At 44.3% G+C, this 15,394-nt stretch overlaps 1 protein-coding gene across 1 annotated transcript in view; it reads right to left on the bottom strand.

Annotated features, from left to right (window-relative positions):
- The window catches only part of GPC6 (glypican 6), a 1,080,358-nt gene extending 1,065,815 nt beyond the window's left edge, over positions 1–14,543 (bottom strand). The window contains exon 1 of the mRNA XM_060080058.1: positions 14,384–14,543. Coding sequence (XP_059936041.1) covers positions 14,384–14,543 — 160 coding nt within the window. The remainder of the gene's footprint in view (positions 1–14,383) is intronic.
- Positions 14,544–15,394: the final 851 nt, after the last annotated feature.

The following is a 15,394-nucleotide window of genomic DNA, read 5'->3' as shown; positions in this document are numbered from 1 at the left end:
CCAAGCCTTGTTATGAGGTATTAGCAAATAAAATGAGACACAGAAAGAAAATGAAGTTTAGTGGAAAAGTTTTTATCAGACAGAAATTTCTAGAAGGATGCTTAGAAGTAAACTGGAAGGATAGTTTGAGATCTTGAATGTCAAACCAACAGGGTCGAAATTTATTCTCAAGCCACTGAAGAACCAAACTGACCTTTGATAGTTTAAGGCTTAAAATTTAAGCCAGGGGGTCGGAAAGTATGATCCAAGGACTATCAGTGTCACCTGGGCACTGGCCCCATCTCAGAGCTACTACATCGGAAACTCCTAGCATGGAACCCAGCAGCCTGCATTGGAACACACCTTCTGGGTGATTTTGAGAACCACTGGTTTAAGCAAATTAAAATAACCAAGGCAATGTAACAGCTATACATCCTTCTGCTGGTGGCATGTGGAACAAAAACCAGTGAGAATGGCCTGAAAGAGAAGTTTCAGAGCCATTTCCAAGTAGAAGACCAAAAAGAAGAGAAATAAATGTTTTTGAAAGATTTGCTATTTGACATTTAACAGCATTTTATGATCACCTTTTAACGTTCCATTAAAGCTTCTCTCTTAGAAGGAAATTAAAAGTGACTAAGTCTTAGAGTGGGGATTACAGCCTACTAGGTTTTCTCTCTCCTCTTCTGATTAAGAAATAGGCAGATTTCTCATCACGATACGTGTGTCAGGAGGGAATTGGGAAAAAAAGAACTAACATTTACTGAAGATTTCTGTCAGGCTGTTCACATGCATTATGCCATTTAATCCGCACAAAAAAATGTTATAAGCCAACCTACAGTATTGCCCTTTTACATAGATATGGATACTGGGATTCAAAGAGGTAAGAAAACTTTAAAATCATCAATTAGTAAGCACAAAACAAGGACTTAAGTCCTTTTGCTTCTATATGGTACCATCTGCCAGGAAGTCCAAAGATTCCCATATAAACAAGGAATTCATATTATTTCCAGTTCACTTGATGTTTGAGAGATTCTTTGGAAGCGTTCATCTTGTTTATGGAATGGGGAAGATATTTTGCAAATACTTAACTGATTCAATATTTTTGCCCCTTAATTCACTGTTTTCTTACAAGCTTCCACCTCCGGAGGCATGGGTATCTGTTACTGGACCTTTTCAGGAGAAAAGTCTTCAAACCTGGATGAAGGGCTTGAGGTCCAGCCAGGAAGAGAAAGGGTAGCAAACCCATCCCGGCCCCAGAGGTCGCGGGAAGAAAGGAAGCACAGGGATGGTAACGGCTCCCCACGTCTTGCAGTTTCTCCTCTCTGAGCTTTGCATCAAAACAGGAAGCCGAAGAGAAGAGGGATTTCTGGCTCAAATTCTGCTCAGGACCCTGGGAAGAGACTGCCCGGTGGGCTACCTGACACCAACCTTAGGGTAAACTTGGAGACACAGGGTGCTCAGAGGGAGGGCTGCACCCACACCCAGGGGACACAGGTCTGGCCCAGCAGTTCATACAGCCCTGCTGGAGGCTCAGAAAGCAGCTGAGTGGTAAACCAGAAAGTAATGAAGGCTACAGGTGGGCCAGAGGCCAGGTGAGGGACAGGTCAGGGATTCAGGAGGACTACAGGGCCAGAATGGCCAATGTGAGGGTGAATACTTCAGGAAAGGGGGCTACCAGGACCTTCCCAAGTTGCACAAGATCAGATCACAAAGCACACCAACCCCAGATATCAGTTGTGCGGGCCAGCAGGGCCCTGAAGATGGGAGGAGCCCAAGGAAACTCCCTCTTCCCCCTGCTTTCCTGGGGAAGAGACACTTCCTAGACCCATGGAAGAGACTGATTTGCTTACCTAGCGTTTGTTGTTTAACAAACATGTATATGGCCTTTATTAAATGCCAGGCACTATTCTAAGAGCTTAAATGTTAATTTATGTAATACAATCACAACACTGAGAGGTAGGGACTGTTAGTATCCCTGTTCACAGATGACAAAACTGAAGCACAGAGAGGTTCAGAAAACAGGCTACATAGTTGAGTGAGACGTCTAAGCCAGCCTCTGCTTAAAACCAGAGAAAGTATCCCACATGATCTACTGTTACTGAGAAGAGCTTAACTGATCACACTAAATTTTTTTACCCATCGAGTTACCCAGCAAGTGGGAGGTCCTGAGAAAAACCAGATGGGTCACCTGAGTGAAGCAGCAAAGGAGGCAGAGAAAATCTTGTGCCTTTTCCCATTGGAGTGGCAATGTGTCTATGTTTTCAACTTTGGGGGAAAAATATGGTGGCAGTTCACATACTTCCTAAAGGTCTTCCAAAAGCTTGTAAAACAGGTGAGTCCCTGGAGTGAGGAATCATGCCTTATCTGCATGGCTGGGTTTCTCCTGTCCAGTGACCACTGGAAAATTGAAATGTAGAAGCACTGCTTGGACCTAAGTGAAATCAAAAGACGTACTATTTCTCTATTTTTATTTTAATAGAAAATGTCCAATTCGACCAGTGTTTCTCAGTAATGTTTAAATTTTTTTTTCGCAGGCTCAGCGGCCAGGGCTCACGGGCCCAGCCGCTCCATGGCATGTGGGATCTTCCCGGACCGGGGCACGAACCCGTGTCCCCTGCATCGGCAGGCAGACTCTCAACCACTGCGCCACCAGGGAAGCCCAGTAATGTTTAATTTTTTTCCCAAAAGCCCAAAAGACTGAAATACCAACCTGAGACCAAACCTTAGTTTAAAGGTCTTGAAGTTCACTTTGCAGGAAGCACAGAACTGCCTATTCGGGAAACCCTTCACCCCGCTGCCCCATAGGAGGACAAAACGAACCATCAAAACAACAGAAAAGGAGACAAAGGCAGACTGGATATAATTCTAAAAGTTCAGTGTACTGCTTTCAGAAATAGACTGTCATTTTTAGGATCAAAATGAATGGACTGAAAGTACAAGGGGTTTTAGAGGCTTTCTGGGGCTTCATTAATTCTTTTTTTCCCTGATGAGGTATTACCAAATGGGGCCACTACTAATGGTGACATGATCTCAGCTCCTGATGGGCGGTAAAATGGGACACAGAGCCCAGCAAGGTGGCAGATGTATGGCACCGACAATATATTTATTAGAGATTTGGTTCAGTTTTTCAAATCTAACATGCCGCTGAATAGGTCCTGGGATACAGTGTTTGTACAATGTCTGTTAAAAAATGATTCTTTCCGGGAGGGGAAAAAAAAAAGAACAGTGCTTTCAATGTTCAGTATCCTTTACATCTGCTGCTCAGCTGGAAACACTGTTAAAAGGCCATTAGAACCTTAAGGTAGCAGACCTCGAAGGCTCTGAAAGCCAGGGAGCAATTTGCTGTTTGTGTGAGAGGATCAGCCCAGCCACTTCCTTTCCAAGGGCTGAAAACAGCTTCTGTCATGAGCCGTGAAAATCAATTCCACAGGAACCAGGCTGAAATGTGGCCGAAGGTGGTACACCTACAGGCTGGCACTGCACGGCAGAGCCTCCTCCTGGGCATCCCTGGCACCTTCCAGAAGTACCAGGCAGCAGCTCCCCGGCAGTGCCTGGGAGGAGATGGGCAGGCAGCCTGAGACTTCCAGAAACCTCCAGCCTTCTCTCTTAGGACACTGGTTCTCTCTAATGCTTCATTAGGTTAAAATGAGAATTGTCGCCCAGCATAAAGATAGCTTCAGGAAGTGTCACCCTGGGAAAAGCCTGCTCTCACTTATTTGTATTCCATCTTTCTGTTTTTCCTGATACTAACTGGGAGAGAGGCTCTTTTTTCCCCAAAGAATACTGTCTCAAAGCCTTTCAAAACAGAGTGCAGGGCTTCCCTGGTGGCGCAGTGGTTGAGAGTCCGCCTGCCGATGCAGGGGACACGGGTTCGTGCCCTGGTCTGGGAAGATCCCACATGCCACGGAGCGGCTGGGCCCGTGAGCCATGGCCGCTGAGCCTGCGCATCCGGAGCCTGTGCTCCGCAACAGGAGAGGCCACAACAGTGAGAGGCCCGCATACCGTGAATTAAATAAATAATTAAATAATTAAAAACAGAGCAGTTTTAAACTTTTTTTTCAAGTACCACATCATATTTTTGAAAATAAATATTTCAGAGGAATCACAATGGCTTTCTCAGGAGTTGTACTTTATAAACTAATGGTTAGAAAGGTTAAAACTCACTTTAAAATGCGTTACAGCTTTCTCAGTTATAGGAAATTGTTATTCTGGTGATAAAATGCACCTTTGTTACTACATAGAATTAAGATCAGTATAACCTATGTTTTTATATATAGTCAACACTTTGTTAAACCGCAAACCTTTGTATAATTTAATAATAAGCATGTTCTGGATAAAAATATATTGCCATTCTTTAAACCTAGCAATTAGTTTATGTTTATGCATATAACTTCTTACAATATTAAATTATCTATCTTTACAACTATACCCCAGGCTGAGAAACTGACTCAAAGTTTATTTGTTAAATTAATATAACAAAATGAAAAAGTATAATTTCATGGTTCTTTGCTGTCAATATCTGTTGCACCTAATGTACTGTTTTAACTGGAATTTAAGTGTGATCACCCTACATGTATTTTTTTTATTAAAAGAGAAAAACGTGGGTTTATACAATTTTTATATGTCTAGTATACAAAACACATCATGAAGATCTCTGATGTTAAGAAATCCCCAAGTTCCTTTTATTTAAAGAAGGGAAGGTGGTAATTGAAGAGATTATATGTAATGATTTTGTTGTTGATGACATAAGATTTGCCGTTAGAAACCTATTATAGTCAACTGAAATTGACCTTTTATGAGAGCCATGTGGTAATGTAGGTGAAATGAATATATTCTTTATGGCAGTCATATAAAAATATTGGCCTAAGCTTTTAGCATAGTACTTGACCTCCTGGTGTCTGAATACCCCCAAGTCTGTGAAAGAATATTGAATAAGATAACCACATAATCAAAAGAGTAGTAAAAGCACAGTAAAAGCCTTTCACACATTAGCACTTGATGATGTAAAAGTAGCAGTCAGCTATGTTCCTTAAATTCAGTGCAAACATATAGCTGGAGGAGAGGCTGGAACAGATCAAGTAGGAATGTTCAGGAATCTTGCATTTCCAGATAATTAATACTTTAGAATTACAAATTCTTATTTTCCAAATAGAGCTCCCATTATGTCAAAGAGCACTCAAACTCTTCAAAATCATTTGTTAAACTTTTTGCTACAAAAAAAAAAAACTAAAAAAATCAGCGATCTTAAATATTTTAAGTTTTAAAAACTCCCAATCATTGGGATTTGGAATAAAATAGGATAAGCAAACAGCTAAAGGACAACATTTCTTACTTTCTCGGGAAAAAAAATTAAGGCCTGTCACTTAAAAATACCTATGATAGCCAAAAGCATGGTGGCTCTTTCAAGTTCATTGCAAAAGTGCTATTGACTTTGAGCTATTCTGACCCATTAAGAAAATAATAACTGAAAGTTAGTCATCATTTTTTGGAAGACCTCAGAGTGCTTTCTTTGCAAAGAAAAGAGTTGCCTCAACTTCATTGCAGCCTTGAGAGGAAACACCTCTAATTCCCTGAAATTCAGGAGCACTGGCCCCTGCTAATCTCAGCTGTTCTGGGGGCACAAAAAGAGGAAGTCAATTTCTCAAGAAATCCAAGAAATGTAAGGAGCAAATACACTAGCTGATAAAGCCTACAGAACACAGGTGTGCATGTCCAGAATGGATTATGCTACATCTTTAATTAAATGTGTATAAAATGAAGGGTGACCAGCTCTAAATGTAGTCTCCTTGTACCTGGAAGTCAGGAACAAATGGCTAGATCTGCACAGGAAAAATAGCTCAAGGCGGGATGGGGCCGGGGATAGGGGTGGGGGGGAGGGTTGGAATTACTCTTGACCAGAAATCTTCTAAAAACGACCCCCAAAATGAGTCCTACATACCTATAGGGAGCCTACCATATTAGCAAAGAATAATAGGGTTCCTACCGTGAAAGAAACTTAAAATGACTTTTCCCCGTTCCCCTTTAAAGCAATGCTGTGGTTTTATTTTACTGGCGCAGAAGTGCCGAGGGCAGCTGGGTTAGGCCCCTTCTGTTCCAGGCACCGGTGATTACGGATTGAAGGGAGCCAGTCACTCTCTTTCCCTTGGTCCCCCTAGTGGTCAATGTAGACATTTGGAGGAACGCTGAGGAAACAGGATCGGGGTGCGCAGTTTGGAAACAGCAACTCTTTCTGGGTGGAGATTCCTCCCCAAGGTCAAGGCGAGAAATAACACAAAATCATTGCTCAAATATGACTGTCTCCCCTGACAAAAACGTGTACTTAAAACCACATTGGGAAAAAAAAAAAAAAAAAAGCTTCCCTGGTGGCGCAGTGGTTGAGAGTCCGCCTGCCAATGCAGGGGATGCGGGTTCGTGCCCTGGTCCGGGAAGATCCCACATGCCACGGAGCGGCTGGGCCCGTGAGCCATGGCCGCTGAGCCTGCGTGTCCGGAGGCTGTGCTCCGCAACGGGAGAGGCCACAACAGTGAGAGGCCCGCGTACCGCAAAAAAACAAAACGGGAATAAAGACACAGACCTACTTGAGAATGGACTTGAGGATATGGGGAGGGGGAAGGGTAAGCTGTGACAAAGCGAAAGAGAGGCATGGACATATATACAGTACCAAACGTAAGGTAGATAGATAGTGGGAAGCAGCCGCAGAGCACAGGGAGATCAGCTCGGTGCTTTGTGACCGCCTGGAGGGGTGGGATGGGGAGGGTGGGAGGGAGGGAGATGCATGAGGGAAGGGATGTGGGAACAGATGTATATGTATGACTGATTCACTTTGTTATAAAGCAGAAACTAATAATAAAAAAATAAAATAAAAAATAAAAATAAATAAATAAATAAAAAATAATAATAAATTTAAAAAACAACAACAACACATTGAATGAACCCAGAATGTGGCCCCCAGAAACTCAAAGGATGGTGCCCAGACCAACAGCATCAACGTCACCTGGGAACTTGTTAAAAATGCAAATTACAGGTCCTATCCCAGAACTACTAAGTCAGAACATGTGGGGATGACCAAAGCGTTGGCCTTTAACAAGGCCTCCAGTGATTCTGACGCATGATAAAGTTTATGAAGCACTGCTCCAGACCACTGGCTCTCTTCCCTAGGTGCACATCAGGATTACTTGGGAAATTTTCAAAAGAAAGGAAGAGAAGTGAAGGGAGAGAGAAAGGGAGAGAGAGAGCGAGGGAGGGAGGGAGGGAAAGTACCCTTCCCGGACCAATTACATCAGATTATCTGAAGATGAAGCCCAAGTGCAGGTAGTTTTCTTAATATCTCACATGATTCCAGGATAGCCCTGGCTCTTTCCAACTCGAAAGAGCCAGTTGTTAAATTTTCTGGAATTTTATGAGCCAGTTGTTGAGCTGTTAGTAGCTTAAGATCCGTCACAGTGGGAGTATTTAGATCACAAAAATTGGCAAATGCTACAAATCAGGTCTCTCCACACACTACCCTCCAGAGAGCCAATTGTTTAACATTTATCAGTTCACCACTGGCCGGAGTTGAGAAACACTGGTTTAAAGCAAGAATGCCAAATACTTAACTCAGATAGTCCGAGTCATTCCTCTCAATTTCTCCGTTACCCCTAAGTTCCTTATTAAGATTATTATTATTATTATATTATATATTATTATATTATTAAGATTATGAAGATTAACCAAGCATTTCAGTGGCCATATATGTGAGAAAGGTGACTACCAACCTGTCTTAGGGTATAATTGTGACTAGTTCAGATCAACAGCCATAGTCCTTTTCCTTTCTCTTCCAAGCATGGGCATAGGAAGCAATTCTGGAATGAGAAAGGTGGGTAAATCTGCTGGGGGACTGCTGAGGCTAGTCTGCCTCATCAATGGAGAGATGCACATGGGAAGAGATGGTCCCTTTCTATGCCTCTGGGCATTGCCCCTTTGCCTCTTGGTACTCCAGCAGCCATCTTGTTTCCATCATGGCCCTGACCTGGATGATGGATGGAATGAGGATGGAAGAGTCAAAAGATGGGGAGAACCTGGGACCGGGTGATACTGTTACCTTTCTACTTTCTCACTCCTAGAACTGCTCTATGTTGGGACTTCTTCATATGTAAAAGAATGGCTTGCAGTGACCGTGTAAACTGGAACTCCTCTCATGCTTTCAGGGCCTTCTTTCCATAAAGGCAATGTGTATGCCCTCTACTTCCCCACCGCCTTCTTCCTGACTCTGTACTCACGCTTCGGAGCCCATCGCTCTTCTTCAAGGAGGCATTTCCAGAACACTGTGATCAGAACATGGGATCCTATATTTTTTCCATTTTTTTAAATTTTTTCTTTTTATTTCTTTACTGTGGCCGCACCTCCAGGCATGGGGGGATCTCAGTTCCCCCACCAGGGACCTGAACCCACGCCCCCTGCAGGGGAAGCACGGAGTCTTAACCACTGGGCCACCAGGGAAGTACCCACATGATCCTACTGAATGCTTTCCCAGTGCCAGGTACCCTAGTGTTGTGCACTTATCTCAGCAGTTCACTGTTAAAGGTGCCCTTAATTTCTGCTTCCCTGCTGGGATTAAAATTCCCTGGGGCCCTATAGCCAGTCCCTAGCATGGTGACTTACACATAGTAGGTAAACAAGAACCAGTTATTGGAAAAATGAAAAAAAAGTGCCTAAAAGAAATGGAGAATAGGTTATAAAAATAATAACCTGAGTCGTGTAAATGTGGAATCAAATTTCTATTTTTCTTTGTTACTAACTGGTGCATTTGTTTACAAATATTTTTCAGCCAGGGTTATTAAAAATTCTTAAATATTTCCATCCAGGATTATTAGAATTTTTAAACCTTTACCCAAGAGTTAGCACTATGAAACCCTTTATTTACTAACATGCCATCCAGGGAGTCAACTACACTTTCAAACGCTCTCATGTAAATCACTAAAAACTGAGTAATACTGGAGAAATCTATGAAACTACTTAAAGTCTCGTTGTGTGCCAGCTAAAGAATTTAAGAGAGCAGAATCTGGTCTGCAAAAGGATATAAGCACCAAGTTTGAAATATTAATTATTCTGTTTATACTGGCAAGACAAATCTAAGTCACCTTGCTGGCCTTGCTAGAAGTCTTCTGAGAGATGTGAACTAAGGAGGAAAAAAAGTCTTATGATGTTACTTTTGTGGGTTTGAATATGAATTAAGACTAAGCTAATGAATGATTTTATCAATAATTCCTTTACTACAGTTTTTATCCTAAACTGATATTTCTACAAAAATCTAGTGACTGAATGGTAGGTCACTTTGGTTTAAAAGGACTCAATTTTATATTTTGTTAAGTGTTCATAATACTCACCCATAATTGTAAAAGAACACTAGTCACCCTCTCACATAAATTATAATGCAATGTTTATACCACAGTATTTTAAAGAACATAACGCTGTATATTTTAAATCACCTTTGATAGTGGCCTACATTTCTGCTCACAAGCTATTACAATGTGGCACAGTTAAAAGATACAAGTTTTATGTAAAAAAATTATATCAGTCAACTCAAATGAACTCTTATTCTCAACGATGACATATCATCTTCTAATTAAATCAGCTAAGATAACTCTGTTTGCAAGGATCATTCTAAAATTAATCCCCAAATCAAGAGTCTAACAAGTGGTACTCCTAATAGTTCAGATTTTAGATTGCTTTGATACCTGGAATTAATGTGAATCTTTTAGTAATCTAGTGACTTGACAAATCATAAAAAAAACATTTGAAGTTCCGCTAACTCATTTCCACCTCACAGTGTTCTTCGAAAGGATTTTAAAGACATCATCTAACTAAACAGAGGGCAAAGAAATCAGAACTCTGTGAAGCAGGCAGCTAAATGGAAATTAAATTATTTATCCCAAACTAGGAGATTTAATATGTCTCCAAAAGAGTAAGACTTACCAAACACTGTTTTTTCATTTATGTTAATGTGATATCTACATGTAAAATTGAAAAAAGAGTTGGGTTAACAGCAAACGTATCAAATAAGTTGGTTTGCTGGGGAGCAGAGGGAGGGAGGGCTTTTCCCCGGGAAGCCCACCAAAAAAAGGAAAGGACTGCTGGACGAAGGCCAGACAAAGTGAAGCATTACATATTTTGAAATTTGAAAACAATAAAGAAAGACTAAAAATGTCACTAGTATATCAGTGGAATATAAGAAAATGTTTTTTTAATTTTAGACTTTGAGACAGATTTTTAGATTTTTGAGATAAATTGATATTAAAGAGATGGGAGAGAATTTACTGCTTTCTTAATATCCAGCTATAGCCCGACTCTCAAAATACCTGAGATAGGAAAAAGGTGGCAAAGTAAATTATTGAGAACAGAGTTAGTTATATGTTTTTCCTAATCTGTGGGGATAAACTTCCCTCCTCCCTCTACCGCCATGATAATTTCCTGGAGTAAGTTTTTTTGGACTAACCCAATATTCAGAAAGTAGGCCCAGTATATTGAAAAAAACCCAACACATGTTTTTACTTTCTATCTTTCATATAACCACATCTATACAATGATCGGGAAAATGCACAAGTACACAGACAATTTAGTGGTGGTAGCGTAGCCAATTCCAGAGAACATAAAATCCAAATTCAAAGTGATTTTGAAAAATTGTAGATGTTGCAAGTAAATAGGAAAATACTCAGCTTGAACTGTGAGTGAATGCATATGGTGATTGATAATACCAGGCTATAGATGTATTAGATCAAGAAAGAATTGATTTTACTTGCATTCATTCGACAAATACAGAATGGCAGTGGGCAAGGGGAAGTGGATGGACTCCAGTGCCTGGGGTCAGAGCGCCTGCGTTTGAATTCTAGCCTCATCACCTGCTATCTGAGTCAACCTTGGGCAAGTTAATTATTTGTCTCTGTGTTGCTCGGTCTTTTCATCTTTAAAATGGGGATAACGATAGCATCTACGTTATTAGAAAAAGTCAGTAAGACAATGTTTAATGTTTTTAAAGTAGGTAATGTTTTTCAGATAGGTGCCGGGCACATAGTGATTTCTATATAAGGGATTGTTAAGTAAAGTTGCGGTAGATAAATGAAAAACATTAACCCGTAAGCCAATAAATTACCACTAGTCAGCACCACATGCATATTATAATTAATGACTCCAAGAAGGCTCCAAGCATAAAATAGAGGCACCGTAAGCATAAAACAACATTCCCGGAATTGCCGAGACTTTTAAGCAGATGCTCTTTTCAGTTGTGAGTTCCTTTAGAAGTTTAGCACCATCAAGATGAGTTGGATTGGAAAATGAGATAATATTTCTGATGCTGGAAGAAAAACTGGCATGTTTCACACTGACCTTTGATCAGAATAACAGTCCTAACAAAGAACTTGATGCTACATGGCTCAATATCTTCCCAGAAGATAGAACAAGAGAAAATAAGCAAGCACACTTTGAAGGCTTTTGGCTAGATATCTGGAAACATTTTGATACCACAAAAATTACTAAGTATTAGAATGGATTGCTGAGAGGGGCTCAAGAGTCTATTCCTTTGGAGGTCTTTGAAACAAGGACAGATAGTCTATCTGATCTGCCTGGGATGGTTTAAAATCAGGGCTGAGTGAAGATTAATGGTACAAGCTGCCCCCTGAAGGCCTCCTCTTTCCCAAGCACTCTCTGAGTCGAACTTTATATATTACCCATCACAGTCCCTCATGTGTTGAGTCTGAAGAACTCCCTTTTATCCTAGAATGGAAAAGGGCACACTATTTCACAATTGTGAGTTCTGAGTAAAACTTTAATAATGTCATGATGAGACATAATGTCCTTATTACTTCTCAGTTATTTTACCAGGCAAGCTACCTGTAAATATCTTTCAACTAGAAACAGCTCTCAAGAACCTGAAATCTGAACAGCAGTTCCTTTAAATTCATGTTCCCTGACAGACTAACAGCACATGCCGTTTCTCAAGCAAACCAGTCAAAGTCCAAACAAAGCATAGGATGGAAAGGAGTTGAAGGGAAGGATAACCACCATATACTAGATAATTAAAAGTAAATGGTATCAGGAACAAGGGAACAGAGGAAGGGTGTGTTCATTTAACAACAGGACACCTAAGTGATCATTCCAACAGCAATAGGTAGCACTGAGTAAAGTTTACCTTGAAACAGTGTTGGTCCTTAATATACAGTTATCTTTCAATTCATTTCTTTTCCTATCAGATGTGCCTCTGACACCCCAGTGACCTAGAGCTTGAGTATTTCCACTGGTACAAAGGACAGGAGGGTTTAGGCAAACTCAACAGTGCCCTTAGTCCTAGAAAGTGATTGTAACAAAAGTGCACACATTTTAGAAATCCATTGCTGATTAGCAAGCACCGTTATTGTCAAGGGGTGGAGAAAAAGGGGGAAAAAAAACCCTCTGTAGTTAAAACTCTACTGAAGGATTTATTTCAACCACTGGCAATGTTTCAGGAAAGTCAATGGGGCCTACAGAAATCATACACACCGAAAACCTTCCCTCTGATAGGAAGGAGATTTGCCTCGTGGTCAGGATGAACTGTAGTCTCCTGAAAATCCCATTATCCACTAAAGAATACTGAAGCAATTTAAAAATACTTAACTCTTGTCTTCTTTGAGATATCTTATCTGAAATCATGTTGGGAAATATGTGTGTTTAAAAGACAGTTTGAAAAAGCCCAGATGAGAGGAGAAAAAGTTCCTACAAGAAGTGATCCATACTCTAGACCTTTAAAAAGTTGAATTCCCTGAGATTGGGGGGGAGGGGAAAAAAGCAAAGCTGATACTTATCAATTAATTAAAAAGAATGAAATAACAGTAGACAAAGGGGAAGGAGAGTTAAGAAACTTAAGGAGCTGCGGGGGCAGTCGCTCTATTCACTGATTAACAAATTAAGGAGCTCTGGAAAAGGGAGAAGAAGTGACAGGGAGAGAAAAGTGGCCTTATAATTCACCACAGGTTCCGCCTCCGACTCACCAGAGGCTGCCTATGTCTGGCTCAGAATTAAAAAAGGCTCCCTGTATATAATGCTCGGCGCTGTTAGCGTGGTGTGTAAGCTTTTTTTTTTTTTTTTTTTTTCAATGCCTGTATTTCTAGAAATGTGCTCATTCCGGTGTGAGTAAAAAACCCCACTTGTAGAGTTTGTGGATCAACCGCAATAAAACAGCAATCCCACTACGTCTCGAAACCGTGATGTTTTAAGATCTCTGCAAAAATGCTTTTCCTCCAGCGACCAGTTCTTTGGCAAAACGCAGAGAGGCTGGTGGAAATCCAGCGTTTTGACTCGACCCTCCGAGGACCCTGAGGACTCCAGCTGCCGGGTGTGAGCAGCCCGCGCCCCCGGAGCATCTCCTGGCCTCTCTCGCGGCCACAGGATTACCTCTCCCCAACACGTTTCATTCACCGAGCCCCCGACAAGCTCGGGTTCGGTTGGAGCTAAGAGCCGGAAAACACGCACCCAGGCTGCCGCGCAAGTTGTCGGAGGGGCTCTCGGTGGAGGAATGCCGGTGGCTGGGCACGCGGGGGACGCGGGGTCCCAGGAGCCCGGGACGAATCCACCAGCGAGCCACCCGCTTAAGCTGACTCGGCTTCCCAGAGCGGGCTGCCGAGGCCGCGCTCTGGACGGGGCGCGGCGCCGGGTGGCCGGGGTGTCCCCGAACCGCGAGTAACCAACCGCAATCGGGGAAGCACTGAGGAACCGTAACGGGAAAGCCCGCCCCAAATCTGAAACGGGCAGCCCACGAACTCCCCAGACCAGCCCGGAACCGCTTACGTCGGAGGCCGAGTCCCCCGGTGGGGTTCCCCCCTCCCCACCAAGCCTCTCCCGCCCGCGGCCCGGGCGCCGGGCGCTCTGCCTCCCCGAAGGTCAGGAGAGGGGACCGAGGGGCGAAGGGAGCCCTCCGCGTCTCTCCACCGCCCCCGCCGGCGCGAGGGAGGGAGCGGAGAAGGCGCCACTCAGACTGTGGCGCTGGGCAAACTGCGGCCGCAGTTGTTCCAAGTTTGCCTGAGCGAGCGGCGCGGGGTGGGCGCCCCGCTCGGCGATCTGCCCTCGCGCCGCGGCCGCCCCGGAGTGTGCCGGGCTCCCCGGCCCGCGCGGCCGGGGCCAACGACGAAGGGGGCGCGAGGGCGCGGGAGGGAGGGAGGGAAGGAGGGCGCTCCCGCGTGTGCACACAATGAGGCAGCCGAGACGCACACCTTCCCCAGCGGGAGAAGCCGCGGGAGCATCCGCCGCCCCGCACAGAAGCGCGGCGGCCGGGAGAGCCGCGACAAAAAAGTGAACACCAACAACTCAGCAACAGGGGGAAGGCGGAGGGCTTCCGGAGGCGCGGGGGACGTGCGGCCGCCGAGGGCTGCAGCGGCCCGGGCCGCGCGCCCGCGCTTACCTGCTATCTCCTGGTAGGGGATGTCCGCCAGGCTGAATCCCTTGGCACCGTACGCCTGGCGGACCTCGCCGCAGCTCCGAGCCTTCACATCCGCGCCGGCCGGGAGGGACAGCAGCAGCCCGGAGAGGGGAAGAATCAGAGCCCCGATCCAAGAAGGCATGGTGCAACATGCAAATCCAGCTCGGTGAACCCCGGGACCCGTGCGCTCTTCACCTTGCCCCTCAAGCCGAAAGCCCGCCAGAGCCGGCGGCGCGCTCCTCGCCGCTGCCCAGCGTCACCCCCTTCCGCCAGCCGAGGGGACGAGCCGCGCAGCCCTCTGGACTATGCTCAGCAAACTTTTATAAGCCTGATGGAGGATGGCAAGCCAGCCAGGGCTGGCTGGAAAAGCACCCGCCTTGCTCCTCTGGCCCCCCAGACCGAAAACGGTGCAACAAAAACGAAAAAGAGGAGGAAAATAAATGTTTAGAAAACCACCATGGGGGTTGAGAGCTGCGATCCGAGTTCCGAGCCGCGGAATTATCTAGCGCGCGGCGAGCTCGGCTCGCGGAGTGTGCGGCGAAGGTGGGGACGCGCGCCGGCTCTCCCGGGAGGGAGATGGACAGGCGACCGCGGGGGTGTGCGCGCGCGAGTGTGTGTCGGTGTGAGCGCGGGGTTCTTGGGGCTGCGTGTGCGTGGAGGTATGTGTTGGGGATATACGGGATCCAGGGGAAACCTCAGCTTCACACAGGCTGAGGGAGCCTGTGAGAGTCCTCCTGAAATAGGAAGAGAGAAATCCTGGAGACAGACACTGGAGGCAAGAGGGAAGGAAAAAGGAGGGGCGGGAGAGAAACGTGCTACACATTGCACAGCCGAAATTCGGAGGCCGAGTCGAAGGCAAAACCTGGACTGGATTTCTTTCTACTCGGTAGAAGAAGGGAGGGAGAATAAAAGGAAGGGTTCCTATTTTCTCATTCCCTGAACATCCTTCATGCTGATCCGAAATGCTCCCTTTAAATGCCATAAACAAGTCAT

This window comes from Mesoplodon densirostris, chromosome 17 (assembly GCF_025265405.1).
Source record: "Mesoplodon densirostris isolate mMesDen1 chromosome 17, mMesDen1 primary haplotype, whole genome shotgun sequence".
NCBI classification, from domain to species: domain Eukaryota; kingdom Metazoa; phylum Chordata; class Mammalia; order Artiodactyla; family Ziphiidae; genus Mesoplodon; species Mesoplodon densirostris.
This window is presented reverse-complemented; position numbering and strand designations above follow the sequence as displayed.